This window comes from Cucumis sativus, unplaced genomic scaffold, assembly GCF_000004075.3.
Source record: "Cucumis sativus cultivar 9930 unplaced genomic scaffold, Cucumber_9930_V3 scaffold99, whole genome shotgun sequence".
Classification (NCBI taxonomy): domain Eukaryota; kingdom Viridiplantae; phylum Streptophyta; class Magnoliopsida; order Cucurbitales; family Cucurbitaceae; genus Cucumis; species Cucumis sativus.
In genome coordinates this window covers 29,796-53,682 of record NW_022279586.1, presented here as the reverse complement: position 1 = coordinate 53,682, position 23,887 = coordinate 29,796, and the positions used below count along the sequence as shown (strand labels likewise).

At 38.7% G+C, this 23,887-nt stretch overlaps 1 protein-coding gene and 1 long non-coding RNA gene across 13 annotated transcripts in view; one reads left to right on the top strand and one right to left on the bottom strand.

Annotated features, from left to right (window-relative positions):
- Window positions 1–23,326, top strand: part of LOC116406416 (meiotic recombination protein SPO11-1-like) — a 46,425-nt gene extending 23,099 nt beyond the window's left edge. For 7 of the 12 annotated variants that reach the window (XM_031890121.1, XM_031890122.1, XM_031890119.1 and 4 more), the window contains 6 exons: window positions 18,728–18,775; window positions 18,881–18,939; window positions 19,004–19,035; window positions 19,123–19,228; window positions 19,371–19,672; window positions 19,761–20,064. In XM_031890121.1, coding sequence (XP_031745981.1) covers window positions 18,728–18,775; window positions 18,881–18,939; window positions 19,004–19,035; window positions 19,123–19,228; window positions 19,371–19,672; window positions 19,761–19,896 — 683 coding nt within the window. In that variant the 3' untranslated portion in view covers window positions 19,897–20,064. Of the gene's footprint in view, window positions 1–18,727; window positions 18,776–18,880; window positions 18,940–19,003; window positions 19,036–19,122; window positions 19,229–19,370; window positions 19,673–19,760; window positions 20,065–22,968 lie in introns of those variants that run through there. The other 5 variants (XM_031890128.1, XM_031890125.1, XM_031890130.1 and 2 more) reach the window with 5 other exon arrangements.
- On the bottom strand, window positions 7,379–8,086 carry LOC116406419. Its single transcript, XR_004219419.1, has 2 exons — window positions 8,028–8,086; window positions 7,379–7,791 (listed from the first exon to the last, which is right to left on the bottom strand). It is a non-coding gene; the product is annotated as an uncharacterized LOC116406419 (long non-coding RNA).
- Window positions 23,327–23,887: the final 561 nt, after the last annotated feature.

Sequence of the window (23,887 nt, the reverse complement as noted above, 5' to 3'; positions counted from 1 at the left end):
TCTTAGTGATGCCTTTTGGTCTCACTAATGCTCCGGCCACCTTCCAATCTTTGATGAACCAAATATTCAAACCTTTCCTCAGAAGATGTGTTCTTGTCTTTTTTTAATGATATTTTAGTTTATAGTGTTAATATAGACGAGCATATGAAACATATGGGGATGGTATTTGCCATATTGAGGGATGATCAACTATTTGCAAATAGAAACAAATGTGTAATAGCCCACTCCCAAGTTCAGTATTTGAGGCACATGATTTCCAGTAGAGGAGTCGAAGCTGATGAGGAAAAGACTCGAAGCATGATTAATTGGCCACAACCGAAGGACATAACTGGGCTGAGGGGATTTCTAGGGCTGACCGGATATTATCGAAGGTTTGTGAAGAGTTATGGGGAGATTGCCGCGCCCTTAACTAAGTTAATTCAGAAGAACGCGTTCAAGTGGAATGAGGAAGCCATAGCAACTTTTGAACAACTGAAATTAGCAATGATGACCATACCAGTGTTAGCACTGCCTGATTGGTCACATCCATTTACAATTGAGACTGATACTTCAGGAGTAGGCTTAGGAGCGCTGTTGTCACAAGGACACCCTATAACATTCTTCAGTCAGAAACTTGAGCTCTTTCCTCAAGAGCTCAAGTTAAGTCCATATATGAACGGGAACTCATGGCAGTTGTTCTCTCAGTGCAGAAATGGAGGCACTACCTACTGGTGAGGAAATTCACTATTATTTTAGATCAGAAAGCTCTGAAATTCTGGTTGGAACAAAGGGAAGTTCAACCTCATTCTAGAAATGGTTAACTAAACTCTTGAGGTATGATTTCGAGATATTATACTAACCGGGTTTGCAGAATAAAGCCGCTGATGCACTCTTAAGGAAAGATCAAACTGTGGAGTTGAACACAATGACGACAACGAGCATTGTTGACGTAGAACTTATAGAGAAGGAAGTTGAGAACGATCAAGAACTCCAGATAATTATAGTAGAGCTAAAAAAGGGGTGAACCAAGGAGGAAAGTACTAGTGGAGTAATGAGGAGCTGTTATATAAATGAAGGGTAGTGCTATCACGACACTCCTCTCTCATTCCTTGGCTACTACACACGTTCCATGATTCCATACTAGGAGGACACTCCAGATTCTTGAGAACTTACAAAAGGATTAGTGGAGAACTATTTTGGAAGAGAATGAAGGTAGATGTGAAGAAATATGTGGAAGAGTGTGACATATGCCAACGTAACAAATTCGAAGCTACCAATCCTACCAGAGTGCTACAACCCATTCCCATTCTTGAAAAGATATTGGAAGATTGGATGGATTTCATAGAGGGACTACCCTTAGCGAGGGATGTAATGTAATTATGGTAGTAGTTGACCGTTTAAGTAAGTATTCCTACTTCTTAACTCTTAAACACTCGTACACAGCGAAGCAATGGGCTTCCATTTTTCTGGAAAGAGTGGTCAGCAAACATGGTATTCCAAGTCCATCAGCAAACATGGTATTCCCAAGTCCATTATTACCGATCGGGTTAAGATCTTTCTTAGCAATTTCTGGAAAGAGTTATTCACCACCATGGACACACTTTTGAAAAGAAGCACAACATGTCACCCGCAAACTGATGGACAAACCGAGAGAGTAAATAGGTGCCTAGAGACCTATCTAAGATGTTTATGCAATGAGCATGCAAGAAAATGGGATAAACTAATTCCTTGGGCAGAGTTATGGTATAATATCACTTTCCATGCGTCCACCAAAACAACTCCTTACCAAACTGTTTATGGCAGACCTCCCCTCTGTTGATTTTATGGAATTAATCTGTCTTTCATTGATTATTTAATAGAGATACAAGCCTATATATAACCATAGAGAAATACACTTAAAGAAATAATATCAAATAATATCTTCAGAATAATATCTCCAGAATAATCTCCTAAGAATAATCTAATTATATTAATACCCTCCCTCAAACTCAAGGTTGAAATCACAAACTTGAGTTTGCTAAGAACTAAGAAAAGAAACAATATATCTAGAATAGAATAAAAAACCCGAAGAACAAACACACAAAGAACTTCTAGGCTAAAACAAACCCACGAAGAGCGAAACGAAGAACTTCTGGGATAGAAACATAGATCCTCGTATAGAGATCTATAACAGAACCTAGGAAGAACGAAACAAGAACTCCGGGGGCAAAATGAAAGAGCAAAACTGAAGCAAAGTAGAACCAAATCAGGATGAAAACGTGGTCTGAATTGGGCAGGAGCGTTCCGTCATCAGAATGGAACTGAACGAACTAAACTAAAGCAAGTCAGAATCAAACTGAACAGGAAATCTGGGTGAACAGAACGAAAACTGAAGAGAGCTGAGAGGTTGAGTAGATAGAGAGCTTTGCGGCGTTCTTCGCAAAAAGAGAAGATGCGTTTCATGACGGCGAGCTTCACAAATGGAGAGCGGACAAGAGCCGAACCTGTGCGTCGTCGGCTGTGAGTGGAGCGGAGCGGTGGATCATGGATCTGAACAAAGATTCACCTCTTCAGGATCGGGAGTCTTCAATCGAAAGAGATTGTTTGGTACGAGTAAAGGGCGGCGGCGGCAGGTCGGTCTGATCTGGAACAGTATGATTCGAAGGCGAAAGATGAAATAAAACACGGATCTGGAAGTCGAAGACACGAACAGAGATGCACGAACAAATTGGTGCTTGCAATGTGCGCACAAGTAGATCTAAGTGAGGACGAATGGAGAGCGGATATGGGTCGAGAGTGCGACGAACTGTGTGGATGGAAGGAGCAGTGATGGCGGAAGGAGTAGTGGCGGCGGCGGCAGAATCAGAGATGCAGATTTTGATCTAGGAGGCAGAGCGAATTACTTGGAGACATGATGTGTTGATTGATGATGGGTATGGCTCTGCCTCCGTCGACGAATCAACGGAGGCAGACGAGCGGGAATGTGACGGCTAGAATACAAGGAGACTAAAACCCTATTGCTCTGATACCATGTTGATTTTATGGAATTAATCTATCTTTCATTGATTATTTAATAGAGATACAAGCCTATATATAACCATAGAGAAATACACTTAAGGAAATAATATCAAATAATATCTCCAGAATAATATCTCCAGAATAATCTCCTAAGAATAATCTAATTATATTAATACCCTCCACCTCCCCTCCATTGTTATCTTATGGGATGAAAAATCTTCAAATAATGAGGTAGAAGCCATGTTAAAAGAAAGAGATTTAGCAATCAATGCCTTGAAAGAAAACCTCTGTACAGCCCAAAACAGAATGAAAAAAATGGTAGATCAGAATCGCAGATAACTCAAGTTCAAAGTTGGTGATGAAGTTTATTTGAAACTACGGCCCTATAGACAAAGATCATTAGTTAGAAAGAAATGTGAGAAGCTAGCTTCGAAATTTTATGGGCTGTATGAGATTATTGAGGAGATAGGGGAGGTCACGTATCGTTTGAAACTACCACCAGAAGCTGTAATTCACAATGTTTTCCACATTTCCCAATTGAAACTGAAGTTGGGAAAACAACATGTCGTTCAACAGTAACCGCCTATATTTAACCGAGGACTTCAAATTACAATTATGGCCGGAAACTGTGTTGGGAGTATGATGGAACAAGGAGACGTGTGGAAATGAATGGCTGGTCAAATGGAAGAATCTACCGGATAGTGAGGCAACATGGGAATCAGTATATCTACTGAATCAGCAGTTCCCTAGCTTCCACCTTGAGGACAAGGTGAGTTAGAACCTAGGGGTATTGTAAGACCCCAATCATTCACACATATAAAAGGAGGGGCAGAAAGGTAAATGAACAAACAATTGTGTGATTCAAGTAGAATCCTTACACATTCTCTCATCATTAATTGTTTGTTCATTTACCTTTCTGCTCCTCTTTTTATATGTGTGAACGATTGAGGTCTTACAATACCCCTTGGTTCCAAGTTTACCATGCCCTCAAGGTGAAAATTAGAAAACTGTTGATTCAGCAGATAGACTGATTCCCACGTGGCTTCTCTATCTGGTAGATTTTTCCATTTAATTAGTCATTCATTTCCACTCAGCTCTTTATTCCAGCATACTCCCAACACAGTTTTTGGCCACAACTGCAATTCGAAGTCCTCAGTTAGGATAGGTTGTTGACGTTGGACTACATGTTTTCTGAGTTTCAGTTTCAGTTGAGAAATGTGGAACACATTGTGAATGACAGCTTCTGCTGGTAACTTCAAACGGTACGCGACCTCTCCAATCTCCTCTGTAATCTTGTACGACCCATAAAATTTTGGCGCTAGTTTCTCACACTTCTTTCTAGCCAATGAGCGTTGTCTATAGGGTCTTAGTTTCAAATAGACTTCATCCCCTACCTTGAACTTCAATTCTCTCCGATTCCGATCTGCCATTTTTTTTCATTCGGTTTTGGACTGCACAAAGATTTTCGTTCAAGGCATTGATTGCTAAGTCTCTTTCTTTTAACATGGCTTCTAACTCATTATTTGGAGATTTATTCATCCCATACGATAATAATGGGGGGGGGGTCTGCCATAAACAGTTTGAAAAGGAGTTACTTTGGTAGACGTATGGAAGGTGGTGTTGTACCACAACTTTGCCCAAGGAATCGACTTGTCCCATTTTCTCGGCTGTTCATTACAGAAGCACCTTAGATAGGTCTCCTGACACTTGTTTACTTTTTCTGTTTTTCCGTCTGTTTGCGGATGAAAAGTCGTGCTTCTTTTTAAAAGCGTGCCCTTGGTGGTGAATAACTCCCTCAAGAAATTGGTAAAAAAAATCTTATAACTATTTGTAATAATAGACTTGGAAATGCCATGTTTGCTGACTACTCTTTCCATAAATATAGAAGCTACTTGTTTTGGGTGTTTAAGAGTTAGGAAGTAGGAGTACTTACTTAAAAGGTCAACTACCACCATAATTACATTATATCTCCAACTAAGGGTAGTCCTTCTATAAAATCTGTTGGAGAAGTTGAGAGTCCCACATTGGAAAAACCAAGGGGACTCGTACTCCATATAAGGTAGATGGGCTACTCCTCTCATTGCCAATTGGTTTTGAGATGGAACCCCATACTACCAAATTTAACAACCCTAGAGACTATGTAAAATTACAATAAAGGACATATGTATATATATATATATCATAACACTCCCCTCAAGCTGGAGCAAATATGTCGATCATGCCCAGCTTGTTGCACAGATAGCTTATCCTTGTTCCATTTAAAGCTTTAGTTAGAATATCTCCCAATTGTTCTCCGGTCTTCACATATCCTGTGGACACCAACCCAATCTTGGATTTTCTCACGAATGAAGTGACAATCCACCTCAATATGTTTAGTTCGTTCATGAAATACTGGATTAGATGCAATATGAAGTGCAGCTTGATTATCACTAGCTGGTAATACTGAAGCCTATCTCATATAATAGCTGGTGCATCGGTACTATTTCACCACTGATTGTGCCATATGACTCAATACTGAACAACATAGTATCAGAAGTCGATCTCCTATCCTCACTCAATTTCCCACTAATCTCCTAGATCCTGACTCAACACTCGAACAACACAATATCCAGAAGTCGATCTCCTATCCTCACTGAACTTCCCAGCTAATCTCCGATATCTCTCAGAAACTTTACATTATTGTCCTTCTTTAACAAGTTGCTGATTTGGCATCATTGGAGTGCCACTAAGTTTGGCGCCTAATTTTCCTATTTCAGACAACAAATCAAGTACATATTTTCGTTGAGACAAATAAATACCTTTCTTGATTCTCATCACTTCAATGCCCAAAAAATATTTCAATTGGCCCAAATCTTTTGTATAAAACTGACCCCGAAGGAAAGTTTTGAGAGCCGAAATACCCAATGCATCATTTCCAGTAATAACAATATCATCAACATATACAACTCGTAGAACTGTACCCTTCTCAGATCGGCTATAGAAAACTGAATGATCAGATGTACTCTTCTTCATACCAAAGCATACAAGGGCTTGACTAAACTTACCAAACCACGCACGAGGACTCTGTTTCAAACCATACAGAGATTTTCGAAGGCGACATACTTTATCACTCGCCCCCTGAGCAACTAACCCTGGTGGTTGTTCCATATGAACTTCCACTTGAAGATCAGGGTGAAGAAAAGCATTCTGAATGTGAACTTGATGCAACGACCATTTATTGGTAGCAGCCATGGAAAGAAATATGCGAATGGAAGTGAACTTGGTAACCGGAGAGAATGTATCTGTATAATCAGTGCCATAGATTTGAGCATAACCTTTCCCAACTAGGCGATCCTTTAAACGAGCTACTGTTCTCTCAGGATTCATCTTGACAGCAAATACCCATTTACAACCAATGGCCTTCTTTCCTGCAGGACAAGATACCAAATCCCAAGTACCATGATCATCTAAAGCAGTCATCTCCTCAATCATTGCATTTTGCCAGCGAGGATGAGACAAAGCTTCATGAACAGAGTTAGGAATAGATGTGGACTCAAGAGACGTAATAAACGCATATGTGGAGGGAGATAACTGGTGATAGGAAATAAAGGAAGAAACAAGGTAAGTACACTTGCGTTTACCTTTGCGAAGAGCAATGGGAAGATCATCACTTGGCGCTGGATCACATGATGAAGGAAGCATTGATGGAGGACATGAGTCTGAAGGTTGTGGTGGAGGTCGTCGGGAGTAGACTTGAGAAATCAACGGGCGGGAAGGAGGCACATCAGTAGACAAGGATGGTGTGGGAGAGGTAACCTCATATATAAAAAGATTGTCATCCTCCCCTTGACACAAACTCGATGGTGATGAAGTAAAGGGTGTATCTTCAAAAAAGACAACATCAGGCGAAACCAGATACCTTTTAAGGGTAGGACAATGACAACGATAACCCTTTTGAACACGTGAATAACCCAAGAAGATACACTTCAAGGATTTGGGATCTAACTTAGTATGATGAGGACGAACGTCACGAACAAAACAGACACAACCAAATATCTTAGGAGCAATAGGAAACAAATGCTTGGTAGGAAAAAGAACACGATAGGGAATCTCACCATTAAGAACAGAGGAAGGCATTCTATTAATCAAAAAACAAGCTCTAGAGACAGCATCAACCCAAAAGATTTTTGAAACATGCATTTGAAACGATAAAGCACGGGCAGTTTCAAGTAAATGCCTATTTTTCCGCTCTGCAACACCATTTTGAGATGGAGTGTCAGCACAGGAAGATTGATGAATAATGCCATTTTCACACAAGTAAGAGCCAAGAGAATGAGAAAAATATTCACCCGCATTATCAGTACACAAAGTTTTGATAGAGACATTAAATTGGTTTTTTATTTCAGTATGAAAGGCACAAAAATGAGATAATAACTCAGAACGATTTTTCATTAAATATAACCAAGTTAGACGAGAATGATCGTCAACAAAAGTAACAAAATAACGAAAGCCTGTTTGAGATACAACTGGACACGGACCCCAAATATCAGAATGAAGTAACTCAAATGGAGCAATTGCTCGTTTATCGACTCGAGGACTCGAACTAAGACGATGAAATTTCGCAAATTGACACGAATCACAATTTAAAGAGGACAAAGACCTAAATTCTGGATAAAGTTTCTTCAACACGAACAAAGATGGATGACCTAAACGACAATGGACTTCAAAAGGAGAGGGAACGACAGGACACGCCACAGCTTGCGATACTTGATGATCAAAGAGATAAAGGCCTCCTGACTCATATCCTCTACCAATAATCTTCTTCGTCACACGATCCTGAAACAAGCAATAACCAGAAAAGAACATGACAACACAATTTAGGTCATGAGTAAGTTGACTAGTAGAAATTAAATTAAAGGATAAGTTAGGCAAATGTAACACAGAAGAGAGAGAAAATGATGGGGTAAGGTGAATAGTGCCAGAGCCAAGAACAGAAGATGTGGAGCCATCGGCCAATGTAACCGATGGAAAAGGGGCAGGGGACAACGGTCTAGAAAATAGGTGAGAATTACCTGTCATATGAGCTGTGGCACCAGAGTCTATGACCCATTTGGTAGATGATGTAAGAAGATACTTTATATTACCTGGGGCAACAGTGGATGCAATCGGAGTAGAGGAAGATGACGCTTGTAATGACTCTTGGTAATTCTGAAACTTAGCAAACTCATCTGCCGAAATAGTAATTGACGCCTCTGGTATATCACATGTGGAGGCTATCTGAGCATGTTGAGACCGTTGACTATTCTTATATAGCAATTTCCGACAATCACGTTTCATATGGCCTGGCTTACGACAGTAGTTACAAACAATCTCTACAGGCTCTGGTTTTCGATGATCAGTACTATTCCTCTGAGGTGCCCGAGGGTTATTGTTCTTGCTAAAGAGAGCACTACTGGGTTGAGGAATAGACACACTAGTCGGAGAGCTTTCAATGCGAAGGACTCGAGTGAAGGCATCATCTAATGATGGAATCTTGGAGTCAGAGAGAATCTGTGTCTTTGCCATTCCAAATTCAGGTAAGAGTCCATTCAGGAAAATCATAACAGCCATCTTCTCTCGTTGAACTTGTTGAACTTTAACATCAGGACTAAAAGGTAACAACAAGCCAAGCTCGACAATGATCTTCTTAAGCCGCATAAAGTAGCTGGTGACAGACTCAGCTTTCTGTTCCGCACGAAAAAATTGCATACAAACTTCAAACATTCTATGCACTTGCTCTTTACCTGAGTATAGAAAATCCAAAAATTCCAAAAGTTCTTTAATAGACTCACAGTGATCAACCAATCCAATTATCTCACTCTCAATTGAATTCTTGATCTGAAGATATAAACGGGCATCATCACGAAGCCAATCCTTCTTCTGCTTTGCATCTTTTGGGGGATCTTCAGTCATATGATCATCCATATCAGTACTTCTCAAATAAAATAAAATTGTCCGCGCCAATCGTAATAATTGGATCCATTTAACTTATGTTCTGTGATCTTAGAGGCCAAGGGTACGTTGGAGACTACCAAATTTTTTATGTCGGCCATATTGAAGTCACACGTTGATTGTAGTCCACTCGAACAAGAGAAAATCAATCCAAACAGCTGCAAAATTGGAAAAAGACACAAAACCAATCGTGTAACCTTCGGTTTTCGTCAAACCCGAATGTTATTTGATAGACCCAATGGTACAGACTGGCAGGAAACAATGGTTCACCATAATTACATTATATCTCCAACTAAGGGTAGTCCTTCTATAAAATCCATTGTCTAATCTTCCAATATCCTCTCGAGAATGGGAATGGGTTGCAACTCTGGCTGGTTTGGTAGCTTCGAATTTGTTTTGTTGGCATATGTCACATTCTTCCACGTACTTCTTCACATCTGCTTTCATTCCCTTCCAAAACAATTCTCCACTAATCCTTTTGTAAGTTCTCAAGAAATCGGAATGACCTCCTAGTATGGAGTCATGGGAAGGTGTGCAACAACCTAGGAATGAGGGAGGAATGTCGTGATAACACTATCCTTCCTTTATACAGCAGCTTATCATTAATCCATTGATATTTCCCTCCCTGGTCCACCCCCTTTCACCTCTGCTATGATCTCTTGGAGTTCTTTATCATTCTCAACTTCCTTCTCTATTAGCTCAATATCAACGATGCCGGTTGTAGTCATTGTGTTCAATTCCACGGTTTGATCCTTCCTTGAAAGAGCATCAGCGGCTTTATTCTGCAAGTCCGGTTGATACAATATCTCGAAATCATAGCCCAAGAGTTTTGTTAACTATTTCTGAAATTGAGGTTGAACCTCCCTTTGTTCTAACAAGAATTTGAGAGCTTTCCTGATCTGAAGTAATAGTGAATTTCCTTCCCAGTAGGTAGTGCCTCCATTTCTGCACTGATAAAACAACTGCCATCAATTCCCTTTCATATATAGACTTAGATTGGGCTCTTGATAGTTTCTGATTGAAGAAGGCGATAGGATGTCTCCTTGTGACAGCACCACTGCTAATCCCACTCTTGAAGCATCAGTCTCAATAGTAAACGACAATGACCAATCAGGCAGTGCTAGGACTGATATGGTTGTCATTGCTAATTTCGGTTGCTCAAAGACTGATGTTGCTTCCTCATTCCATTTGAATGCATTCTTCTGAAGTAACTTAGTTAAATGTGCTGCAATTTCCCCATAAATCTTCACAAACCTTCTATAATAACCGGTTAATTCTAGAAATCCTCTCAGCCAGTGATGTCTTTTGGTTGTGGCAAATTAATTATGCTTCGAATCTTTTCTTCGTCAGCTTCAACTCCTCGGCTAGAAATTATGTGCCCCAAATACTGAACTTGGGGGTGTGCTATAACACATTTTCTTCTATTTGCAAATAATTAATTATCCTTCAGTATTGAAAAAACCATTCCCAAATGTTTCACATGCTCATTTATATAGCACTATAGACTAAAATATCATCAAAAAATACAAGAACACATCTCCTAAGAAAGGGTTTGAATACCTGATTCATTAGAGATTGGAATGTGGCTGGGGCATTGCTGAGGCTGAAGGGCATAACTAAGAATTCGTAGTGTCCTTCGTGAGTGCGAAATGTTGTTTCTCCACATCTTCCTCCTTCATCCTTATTTGATGGTATCCTGATTTTAAATCTAATTTGGAGAACATAGTTGCCCCATGTAGTTTATCTAGTAGTTCTTCAATTATCGGGATAGGGAATTTGTCTGATACTGTTACCTGGTTTAGCTTGCGGTAGTCCACACAAAATCTCCAACCCCCATTTTTTTTTTCACTAATAACACCGGACTGGAGTAAGGGCTGTTACTCGATCTAATCACCTCTGCCTGTAGCATTTCTATCACCAATTTTTCAATTTTCATTTTGTACATGTCCATACTTGTCGAACGTTGATTGGCCTTTGATCTAGCATGGTTAATATGCGATGGTCAATCGGTCTCTTGGGAGGTAAACCCTCGGGTGATTCAAATATGTCCATGTATTGTTTGAGTAAACTTTGAACCATGGGTAGTTCTTTCTCATCTCCTTTTTGCTCGGTTTTTTCTTCATACTCATCCTCCCATTCGATTTCATAGTTTTGTAGTTCTAAAAGGAATCCTTGGTCCCTTGTCTGCCATGTTTTTTCTAGGGTCCTCAACGAGCATTCTGCCTTAATGAGTGAAGGATCCCCTTTGAGTATTACTCTTCTTCCTTTTGTCCAGAATGTCATAGTTAGGGATGGCCAATGCACCTTCATGGTTCCAGTAGAATCCAGCCATTGCATTCCCAACACCAAGTCCACATTCCCTAGTTCCAAGCTAAGAAGTCAGCTATGATCGTTATCTCTTTCAACCTCAATTTTACCCTCTTACAGGTTCCCTTTCCTTCACAACGTGTACCATCTCCAATGGTTACTCCAAATTGGGTACTTGGATCAATGACTAATCGCAGATCTTCCACCAACTCTTGACTGATGAAATTATTTGTCGCGCCACTGTCAATAAGGATTACTACCTCCTTTCCATTCACCTGACCTTTCAATTTCATAGTTCTCTTGGATGTGACTCCCGTGATAGCTCTTAATTCAACCTCAGCGGCTTCATTCAAATCTAATTGATTCAGCTCTATCATTTCCTCTGCCTCACCTCTGCAGGAGCCTCCTCCTCGTTACTCTCTTCCTCATTAAGTATAAGAAGTATCAACTCTCTTTTTTCTGTGACCTTGCATTTATGGCCGGGTGAATATTTTTCATTACATCTGAAGCACAACTCTTTGTCAAGCCTTGCTCTAAACTCTGTGTCTGATAGCCTCTTAACTGGTAGATCATTTTTTTGGTAACCCCTTAACCGGAATGATTATTTATTTCATGGCAAACTCCGTTTTCTTTGGCTCATTCTTCTCATTTTTACTTCGATTCTTGTGTGTGCTCTCACTTCTTTTGAGCTCACTTTTGCCCCAATCTGCCTTGGCTAATTGTAAGGCTAAATTTCTATCATTCACGAGTTGAGCCTCCTTGATACACTCCTCTAAGGTTTGAGGGTGTCTATGTTAGGATTCTACACCCTTTCTAATAAAATACCCAACTATGGCTAAACAGAGACAGCACCCTGTGATCCTTTATTTATATATATAGCCCAAAGTTACAGCTACAATAAGGAATGAAAACAAGAACAATGAACAACAAGAACATACCAGCACCCTTCACAAGAACATAACAGTCATTCGTTAGCTCCCAATTCTTTGTTCCAGCGAATTCCCAATACCTGTTCTGGCCATAGTTGTAATTCGAAATCTGTTGTCAACATAGGTTGCTGTTGCTGCACAACCTTCTGCTTACCTAAATTGAGCTTCAACTGTGAGATGTGGAACACATCATGAATACTCGCCTCTGGTGGAAGTTTCAATCTATAGGCCACCTCTCCTATCTCTTCAATGATTGTGTAAGGCCCGTAGAATTTTGGAGCCAGCTTTTCACACCTTTTCCGAGCTAAGGTTCTCTGCCTATAAGGTCTGAGCTTTAAGTATACTTCATCACCCACCTTGAACTTCAATTCCCTTCTTTTGGTGTCTGCCCATTTCTTCATGCGGTTTTGGGCTAAGTGAAGATTCTCCTTCAAGGCGTTCAATGCCAGATCTCTCTCCTTGAGCATTATTTCTACCTCATCATTCTGAGTTTTTCGGGTTCCGTAGGATAGAATCGGGGGTGGTTGCCTTCCATATACAATCTTGAAAGGGTTGGAACGTATGGATGAATGGAAAGTAGTGTTATACCACAGTTCAGCCCATGGAATGAACTTATGCCACCTTTGAGGTTGCTCATTGCAAAAGCATCTCAAGTATGTCTCCAGACATTGGTTTACCCTTTCCGTTTGCCCATCTGTTTGTGGGTGGAACGCCGTGCTTCTTTTCAGTTTAGTTCCCATAGTTGTAAATAACTCCTTCCAAAAATGACTAATGAAAACTTTATCCCTGTCGGATACTATGGATTTTGGAACCCCATGCTTGCTGATGATCTTTTCAATGAATGTCGTCGCCACTTGTTTAGCTGTGAAAGGGTGCTTCATAGTGATGAAATACGCGTACTTGCTCAATCTGTCTACCACCACCATTATCACATTCATTCCCCCTGCCTTCGGTAACCCTTCTATGAAATCCATTGACCATTCTTCTAGTATGGCTTCCGGAGCAGGAAGTGGATGTAATACCCCTGCTGGTTTCGTGGCCTCATATTTGTTCCTTTGACAAATCTCACACTGTTCCACGTATTTCTTTATATCAGCCTTCATTCCCTCCCAGTACAGCTCTCCGCTCATCCTTTTATATGTCCTCAAGAATCCCGAGTGTCCTCCCAAGATGGAGTCATGGAATGTATGCAGCAATGTGGGGATCACTGACGACTTCTTTGATAATACCACTCTCTTCTTGTAGAACAGTTTCCCATTCTCCCAGCTAAATTTGCTAATTCCCTCTGGATTCTGTTTCAATTCTTTAATGGTTTTCTGTAATTCCTCATCTTGGTTGACTTCCTTGTCTATCACTTCCATGTCTACAATGCCAGTTGTCGTCAAGGAGTTTACTTCCAGCGGATATTCCATCCTAGAAAGGGCATCTGCTGCTTTGTTTTGTAATCCAGGTTGGTATAATATTTCAAAATCGTATCCCAGCAGTTTGGTCAGCCATTTCTGAAATTGGGGTTGTACTTCCCTCTGCTCTAGGAGAAATTTCAATGCCTTTTGATATGAGATAATTGTAAACTTCCTTCCTAATAGATAATAACGCCATTTCTGCACTGATAATACTACAGCCATCGGTTCTCTTTCGTAAATGGACTTGGCCTGAGCTCGTGTCGACAATTTCTGGCTGAAGAAGGCTATGGGGTGACCATTCTGTGAAAGTACAGCTCCCAATCCTGTCCTTGAAGCATCTGTTTCGATTAAAAAAGGTAGATCCCAATTCGGCAGTGCTAGCACCGGGATAGTAGTCATGGCCATCTTTAATTTTTCAAAAGCCTCGGTTGCTTGTTCATCCCACGCAAAAGAATTCTTTTGCAACAATCTGGTCAAGGGGGCTGCAATTTCTCCGTATCCTTTCACAAACCTACGATAATAGCCCGATAATCCCAGAAATCCTCTCAGACCCGTGACATCTTTCGGCTGAGGCCATTTCACCATGTCTTTGATCTTCTCCTCATCAGCCTGTACTCCTTTACTCGAAATTATATGCCCCAAATATTGGATTTTGGAGTGAGCTATGACACACTTCTTCTTATTTGCAAATAGATGGTTATCCCTAACACTGCAAATACCATCCCTAGATGTTTCTCATGTTCTGATATATCCTTGCTATATACAAGTATATCATCGAAGAATACCAATACACACCTTCTTAAAAAAGGTTTGAATACCTGATTCATCAAGGATTGGAAGGTGGCTGGTGCGTTTGTAAGACCGAAGGGCATTACCAAAAATTCATAGTGACCCTCATGTGTTCTGAACGCGGTCTTCTCAACATCTTCCTTATGCATCCTTATTTGATGGTAACCGGACTTCAGATCTAGTTTTGAGAAAACCGTGGCTCCATGTAATTCATCCAGCAGTTCTTCTATCACTGGGATAGGAAATTTGTCCGATATGGTTACTTGGTTGAGTTTCCGGTAATCTACACAAAAGCGCCACCCTCCATCTTTCTTTTTGACCAATAAAACAGGGCTGGAGTAAGGGCTATGACTGGGACGTATCACACCTGCTTGCAGCATTTCCACCACCAATTTCTCAATTTCCTCCTTCTGTACATAACCATATTTATATGGTCTGACATTGATGGGCCTTTGGTTCGGTAAAACCAATATACGGTGATCTATTTCTCTCTTAGGGGGTAGTTTTTTTGGATCCTCAAAGATGTCTGCATACTGTTGTAACAGATTTTTAATCATTGGAATCTCTTCCTCGTCCCTTTTCATTTCCTGCTCCACTTCCACCTCCGTGTCTACTTCATACTTTTGGAATTCCAACAGAAAACCCTGATCTTCATTTTCCCACGTTTTCTCAATGGTTTTCAGGGAACATTCTGCTTGGATGAGGGATGGGTCTCCTTTCAAGATAATTTTCTGTTTGCCTAACCAGAAGGACATTGTTAGAGATGGCCAATGTATCTTCATGGTGCCTGTTGTATCCAGCCACTGCATACCCAATATTACATCCACATTTCCCAACTCAATAGCAAAAAAATCAGCCACCACCACCACCCCTTGTAGTTCCAATTCCACTCTCTTGCAAACACCCTTGCCTGTACACTTGGTGCCATCTCCAATTGTAACTGCAAACGGGTTACCTTTTTCCAAATATAAGTTCTTTTCCTTTACTGTCCGGTTATGTATAAAATTATGGGTTGCTCCACTATCAATCAGCACTATCACTCCTTTGCCCTTTATATTTCCCTTCAGCTTCATCGTTCCCTTCGATGCCATCCCATGGATTGTCTTTAATTCTATTTCCTCCCCCAGCAAAATCCAGATGGTTTAATTCCACTGTTTCCCCTGGTTCCTCTTCCATCTTGCCTTCCTCTTCCTTGCTCTCCTCTTCATTCATGATAAATAACATCAGCTCCCTTTTTTCCTTCACTCTACATCTGTGCCCTGGTGTATATTTCTCATTGCATTTAAAACATAGGCCCTTATCCAATCTGGACCTGAATTCTGCATCTGAAAGTCGTTTGATAGGAGGTTCATTTTTTTGATAACTACCCTTAATAGGTATAGTTACTTGTTTTATGGGGAAATCTGTCCTCCTCATGTAGCCTTTGTCTGTTCCATCTTGGATTTTTCCTGCATACTCTTCTTTTTTCTTTGGTTCCACTGTCCTGCCCTCGATCTTAGTCAATTTCATTGCTACATTCCGATCATTGACTAGTTGAGCCTCCCTCATACAATCTTCCAATGTTCGAGGGTAACGACTAACGACTTCTGCCTGAAGATTGGGTTCCAGACCGGTCAGAAAAGCATCGCGTAACACACTTTCCTCCATGTGAGGGAGGGGAGCTGAATATGTGACAAATTTCTTCACATACTCACTGTAGGATCTATCTTGTTGAATCCTAATCAAGCGTGCCACTAGACTTGTTTGTCCTGAGTCCTTGAAGAAATCAAACATCCTCCCTTTCAAATCTTCCCATGACTCTACTTTCTTCCTATTATGCGTCCACCTGTACCAGTCCACTTCCTCTTGCCCAAAACTGACCACCGCCACTCTGATCTTCTCGTTTTCTGGCAGGTTGTTCATCTCAAAGAAATGTTCTGCTCTATATACCCAGGATTCTGGATTTTCACCTAAGAACATAGGCATTTCTAACTTTGCGTACTTACTTCGATCCACATTGCTTCCATTTACCTCATTACAGACTTCCGATTCTTCTACTTTTCCTTTCAACTTCATGCTGGATCCATCAGATGTTCCGGATTCATCTCTTTTCTTATAGCTATGATTCTCTCTTAGTTCCTCTGTCAGTCTTTCCATAGATTTCTTCATTTCCAGTAGCATTTCTTTCATGCTCAGCAGCTCCTTCTCGGTTCCTTCCATTCGTTCCTCCATTTGTCTTTGTGCCATGCGACGCGTAACCACCCCCAGTTTTTTCTTTTTGTCGGGCTCTGATACCAAATGTTAGGATTCTACACCCTTTCTAATAAAATACCCAACTATGGCTAAACAGAGACAGCACCTTATGATCCTTTATTTATATATATAGCCCAAAGTTACAGCTACAATAAGGAATGAAAACAAGAACAATGAACAACAAGAACATACCAGCACCCTTCACAAGAAGGATACCCCTCTCCTATCGACTGCTGCCGCCTCCCTTACTTAAAAGATAACCAAAAAGATACCTATCCCTATTTCTCAATCATTCTATTTATACTCACCCTCAAATTCCTACCCAGTGGGACCCACCTGCACATTCTTTTATTTGTCGCGCCACTGTCAATAAGGATTACTACCTCCTTTCCATTCACCTGACCTTTCAATTTCATAGTTCTCTTGGACGTGACTCCCGTGATAGCTCTTAATTCAACCTCAGCGGCCTCACCCTCTGCAGGAGCTTCCTCCTCGTTACTCTCTTCCTCATTAAGTATAAGAAGTATCAACTCTCTTTTTTCTATGACCTTGCATTTATGGCCGGGTGAATATTTTTCATTACATTTGAATCACAACTCTTTGTCAAGCCTTGCTCTAAACTGTGTCTGATAGCCTCTTAAATGGTAGATCATTTTTTTGGTAACCCCTTTAACCGGAATGATTATTTATTTCATGGCAAACTCCGTTTTCTTTGGCTCATTCTTCTCATTTTTACTTTGATTCTTGTGTGTGCTCTCACTTCTTTTGAGCTCACTTTTGCCCCAATTTGCCTTGGCTAATTGTAAGGCTAAATTTCTATCATTCACGAGTTGAGCCTCCTTGATACACTCCTCTAAGGTTTGAGGGTGTCTACTAATCACTTCAGCTTGTAGTGATGGTTTGAGCCCAGTAAAAAATGCGTCTTGGAGTACATTTTCTGCCATGTCGGGCAGTGGATTCAACGAATTCCTTGACATAATCACTATAAGATCCTTCTTGCTTGATACGGATAAGTCGTGCCCCTAAGCTCTTCTGTCCCGTGTCATTGAAAAATTCGAACATCCTTACTTTCAAGTCCTCCCAGGATTCAACCTTCTTTCGATGGTGGCTCCACCTATACCAATCTACTTCTTCTTCCTGTCCGAAACTAACAAAGGTCACCTTGACTTTCTCCGCTTCAAGTAGGTTATTAATTTCAAAAAAATGCTTTGCACGGTATGCCCAGGATTCGAGATTCACCTCCGTGAACATTGGCATTTCAAGCTTCTTGTACTTACTACGGTCTGTGTTACCTACATTGGCTTCCATGGTTGTCTCTGTGTCCTCTACCCTTCCTTTAAGTTTGAACATCGAGCCATCGTCAGTCCCTCACTCTTCTCTTCTTTTGTACATGTGGCCTTCTCGCATTTCATCCGCCGTTCGATTCATCGATTTCTTCATCTATAGGATCATTTCCTTTAAGCCCATATTTTCTTTTTCCTTCACATCTACCCTTTCTTCAATTTGTCGCTGAGCCATTAGACGTGTTACCACCCCAGTGTGGTGGCCCTGATACCAGATGTAACGACTCTACTAAACACACACAAATATTTCCACACACATAATGGCAAAACAGAGACAACACTCTGCTAAACTTTATTTATGTATAAGCCAAAAGATTACACTAGTCGCAATATCCAAAATAACAAGATAAATAGTAAAGAACATACCCAGCTTCCTTTTGTGATAGCTGGATATCCTCCCCAGGTTATGGCAGCCGACTTGACATAAAGAAAATAAAACCTACCTACCCAATCCTGAAAAGACCTATTTATATACCTCCTTACATCAATCTTTCATTCCTGCACATGGGCCCCACTCGAATGATCCCTTTCCATCATTCCCTCATCATTAATTGTTTGTTCATTTCGTTTCTGCCCCTCCTTTTATATATGTGAACGATTGGGGGTCATACAGACTCTTTCTACTTTTTTTAAAAAATATTTCAATTAATTTTTTATGTTATGTAATGAGAGTGGGGTAAATTTTTAAATCCTTGGATGCATCCAAGTATTACTCTTCTTAAAAGCATTTTGACCGAGTTCTCCATGCTTTATGATTATTTTTTATTTTTATATGCAGATATTACTAGTGCTGCAGATTACATACTCGTTGTAGAGAAAGAATCAGGTCAAAGCTATAGTGATAAAAGCTGGTCACTGTTCAAGGAAGCTCAATATTAACTTTCACTTTGATCATTTAAAGTATCTGGTGTTTCATTTTTTGAGCGTGCAGTTTTTCAGCGTTTAGCAAATGACCGGTTCTGCAGCAGAAACCGGTGCATTGTAATCACGGTGAGCACACAAGTCCTACAAACTTGAAATTTCTCCTACTCAAATGCTAACTTTTTTCTTTTAGGGACGTGGATATCCAGATGTTCCCAGTAGAAGGTAAAGAAATTATAGTCATAAACATGGCAATCTCCTTTTTTAATTGATGATGTGAGTCATTGAAATATGCACACATGTATTGATCAGGTTTTTGCGGCTTCTCGTTGATGTTTTGGCATTGCCTGCATTTTGTTTGGTAGATTGTGATCCATACGGTTTTGACATTCTGACGACATATCGTTTCGGTTCTATGGTTAGACTCCTCAATTGAACAATTTATCTACTAAATTATTTAATGCGAACTGCGAACTAACCAGTTGTATCACATGTGAAACAATGAGAGCATGATAACTCACTTTCCCTTCAATGTTTTCGACCCATTTCCTTTCCAAAAGCAAATGGCCTACGATGCAAAGTATCTCAAAATCCCACAACTACGATGGCTTGGAGCTTTTGCTTCAGATTTTGAGAAATACAATCTGCCAGAACAATGTCTCATCCCATTGACTTTCAAGGGTGCGGGATCTCTCATGCAGGCACACCGCGCACACACACGCACACACACGCACACTGCATTTTCAAATGTTATTTTCTGTATTTCTGATATGTTGAAGGTCATGTTTAACCTGTCAGACAAGAGTAGAACTGAAGCCTTGTTACAAAGATGCTACTTGCGTAGAGAGGTACAACATTGGAGGTAAAATTTTCTACCATTACAGCTCTAGTTTTCTTTTATCATTGTTACATGCATTGCCATTTTCTACAAAGAGTACTTCCTCCCTTAGGTTGGAATTGGAGTCAATGCTGGAAAGAGGGGTGAAATTTGAGATAGAAGCACTGTCTGTGCACAATATTTCATTTTTGTCCGACGAGTATTTACCATCCAAAATTGAAAGTGAACTAACACTGTTGAACTCATAGGTAATTACCAATCCATACACTCTACCAACATGGGGTTGATTTGGAACCGTAATGGAATGAGTTAGTATAAAAAACTCATATTTGGATCAAATGTTTTTGATCCAATTTATAATACTAAACCCAGCTTCGACTTAACCATATTTTCGATCGATTTCATATTTTTCACCATCCAATTTTCATTCAACTAATTCTTCATAATCTCGATTACATTTCAGCACCCCATAAAATTGTCATTAGAAGTTTCATGATCCCAGATCATTGATCTTTCAAATATTAGGTGTTTGTTTAAGTCAAGACGGTGAAACTTTGAGTAGGATAAATTCCCTGAATTTTCCTAGCAAAGCAAGATGTCAGGGGAGTTTGAATTCATAAATTTGACAATTTTGTTGGAATGGTGTAAGTAGACATATGACAAAAGAGATCAAAATGAACAAAGCCAGCAAAAATGATCAAATCCATCTCAATAGAAATGTTTGGCCACGAGCTTCTAAAAAGTTTCATATCTAATAGGTCTATTAACTTTTAATTTTATGTTTAAGATGTGTCTTGACTTAGAAAACATATTTGATAAATTATTATTTATTATTTTGTGTGCAATAGGATTTGAAATATTTGAAATGTTTTTAAAATTTTTTAAGATGAGAAAATTTATTTGACATAAAATCATATTTTTTCTCTCTGTGTGATTTTAAAATTAACCATGTTGATAGTATCCAAGTACTATCAGCAAACTCACTAGAATCACTTCCAAAACAATAAACTAAACAACATTACTCCAATACTTCACCAATTAATTACCAAGGAATCAACTAATAATAGACCGTAGTAAATCATGAAAATTTGGAAGACTAAAAGAAAATAACACACAAATTATACGTGGAAAACTCATTGGATGTGTAGAGTGAAAACTACGATACTTGTGAGAAGTTCACCCTTGTCACATCCTCTCAACTTCAATAAATTGTAAGAACTCAAATCAATGATACGAAGATTCATGACCTGCCAACATTTTCATGCATTAGAGATCAACCATTGAGAGGATTGAATGAAAATCACCTAGTTTTACCAATTATGTTTAATAGTTACCATAAACAAACCATAGTTCAAAACGTGAAAATGTATTTCCAACGAGCTGACCAAAATTTAGCATGATCCAACCGTTGAGACTACAACAATTGACAATTTTGTTGAAGATATCCTTCAAATAAAGCCAATATCACACAAAGTTGCTGAATGGCAATAGTTCCACTTTATGTACTAAAACAAATTAGGCTAGATTATATATATAAAAAATGTCTTGAATTTTACACTTTCAGTTAAAAATGTTCGTAAAGTTCAAAATTTTCAAAAATATCCTTCCACTTTCAAAATGTGTTAAAAAGATACATCTATTAGTATTTCGGGGTTGAAGTACTCATAAAGTTTTAAAAGTGTAAAAAATACCTTTAATTAGAAAAAAGTTATAAAAAAAGAAAGGAAAAAAAAAACTCCTATGGTTATAAATCATTAATATCGTCTTACCTATCTCTATTTTCCATTTTATTTTCCTTCTCTTCTTCAGTACCCTTTTACTCCCATATTTGTTAACTATATAATTAAATATCCCAATTTATTGGTGAAAAATTGTATCTATCATGATACAAATATATATGAATAATAATCTATCCTGATCTGTTGTGGTTTATTATAGATATATTATGATATTTTATAAATATTTTGGTTTTTTTGCTATATTTGAAAATAACCCTAATAATAACATGTTACCTTTCTTATTATAAAAGAATAAAAAAAGAGAGGCAAACACAGATTGGGTGAGGTAAAGAATGAATTTCATGAGAGGCATTTTTTTTTTTTTTTTTTTTGCATGGGCACAATTTATAAATTTGAATTGTCCCTACATGAAAAATGAACACATACCACATTTATTTTTTAAGAAACCACATAATCGTGTAATCATTTTAAACATCTAATTTTGTAAATTATAGTCATGAGAATAATAGCCACAATTTAGGAAATAAAAATAGTTTAAAATAAGATTTGATGTTATACATTTAATAACATATTAATTACAAAGCTAGAAGTTGGTTGGTGACATGTGGGACAAAGATTGCAACCACTAGATTGTACCAACTGAAAGCAAAATGAACAATAAAGAAAAACCACACATATATATAAATTGAATTATGTGAGTAATAATGAAAGATTTTATTTTCCCTAACAAAGGGGGTTTTCACTTCCTTCTCATCATTTCAAATTCTAATGCTTACTCTACATTTCTCTTGTACAAAGACAACCATTATAATTATTAGAGGTGAAGCTGTGTCTATTACTTTGCTTATATGATGTTAACACCGTGCAATAGGAACTTAGAGCATTCAATTCTTTGTCTACGACTCATTCCCCTTGCAGCAATCATTTTTGTAGGTTCCATCTTTCGTCCACGAGTTATTGTACACAAAAAAAAAAAAGTGTTCTTTTTGTAGATAAGCGTGGGTTCAGTGGGCACATTTCTGCTATGGAAGTATTGTAACGACATAATGTTGGGATTTGGATTTGGTCAAAACCCAAAATCTAGTGTATCTCATGGTTTATAGTTTCATAACACAAATTATTTATCTAATAAAATAAGAAGTAGTTTATTTAACAATTAAACCGTATTAATTCAATCTAATAAACTAAGATTCAAGGTAATATGATGTCACTTGAAAAGTACGTGGTTAACATACAAAGTGGTGCATGTTCAAGTTCTATCCTAAAAGGTCTCTACAGTAAATGGATAAATGTTGGGTGCCTATCTTATCCTGCTAACACAACTTCACTTTGTACTTGTTACATGAGATGCAAGTGTTATTGATAATATAAATCATATTGTTGTTGTGAAGACATGTGAGTAGAAGTCTCATGTATAAAGGAGTTTATATATAGACCAAACCACGAAATAATTGGTTTCTCTTTATACATCGTTACTTGAAGAAACTAGTATTTCACTCAAATGACCGTAAGAGACTAACCTTTAGTTCGGAGTAAAATTGTGAACTCCTGCTTATAACAACAATTTTTTGATTTGTATAGGTGAGAGTGGTCATGCTGCTGCCATCTATCCAGTTGGTCCGGCATGGTGAGGTGAGGAATAAAATAAGTGAATTGTTTGAGCCGTTACCAAATCGTTTTCAACCGTTGGTAGAAGTGCACATAAGTCAAGTTGGGCTGGGTTGGAGAAAAATTGTAGACCAATCCAAAGTATCCAGGTTGTCATAAAATGAACCCTATCGATTTAATATGCAAGGATCAATCCAATCCAATCCAATCCAACCCAACCCGACTCAAGAAATCTGGGTTGGGTTGGCGAGAATTTTTTTTTTAATCTCTCCGTAATGTAAACTAATTTTCATTTTTAAAAGTCGATGAAGATTTCAAAGTTCAAAGTTCATTCAAAAGTTCAAATTGATCTTATTAAAGGAACAAATGAACACATTTTGAACACATATTACAGGAACAAATGGATTTCTTGAGAGGCGAAAAATTTATAGATACTTATGTATATTAAAGGAACAAATAATACGTTGCAAAATTCTAAATATCACGCTTGCTCTAAACACTCTATGTGATGGAGTGGAGGCGAGACCGCCTAGACATTCTACACGAGATTCTCCATGAAGCAACACATAAAACGCCTAGTAAGCGGAACTAAAAACAACTGTAAAATTTGAATGTGGAATATGGACTTAGATGAAATGTGGAAACTTCATTGATATTTCAAATAATAAGGTATATTTAGTACTTTATACAACATTCTTTACAAAACCAATAAACATAATTTTAAACAACACTTATACTCTCCTTGCCTAGCTACTATATACTATGCGAGTTGACAGTGACCACTATCAAAATAAAGAGTTTTCAAAAGACACAGTAGACAATCAAGACTGAAACTTCAACGCTGGATACTCTTCACTATTTGAGAGAAGGGGATAAAACAAAACAAAACATT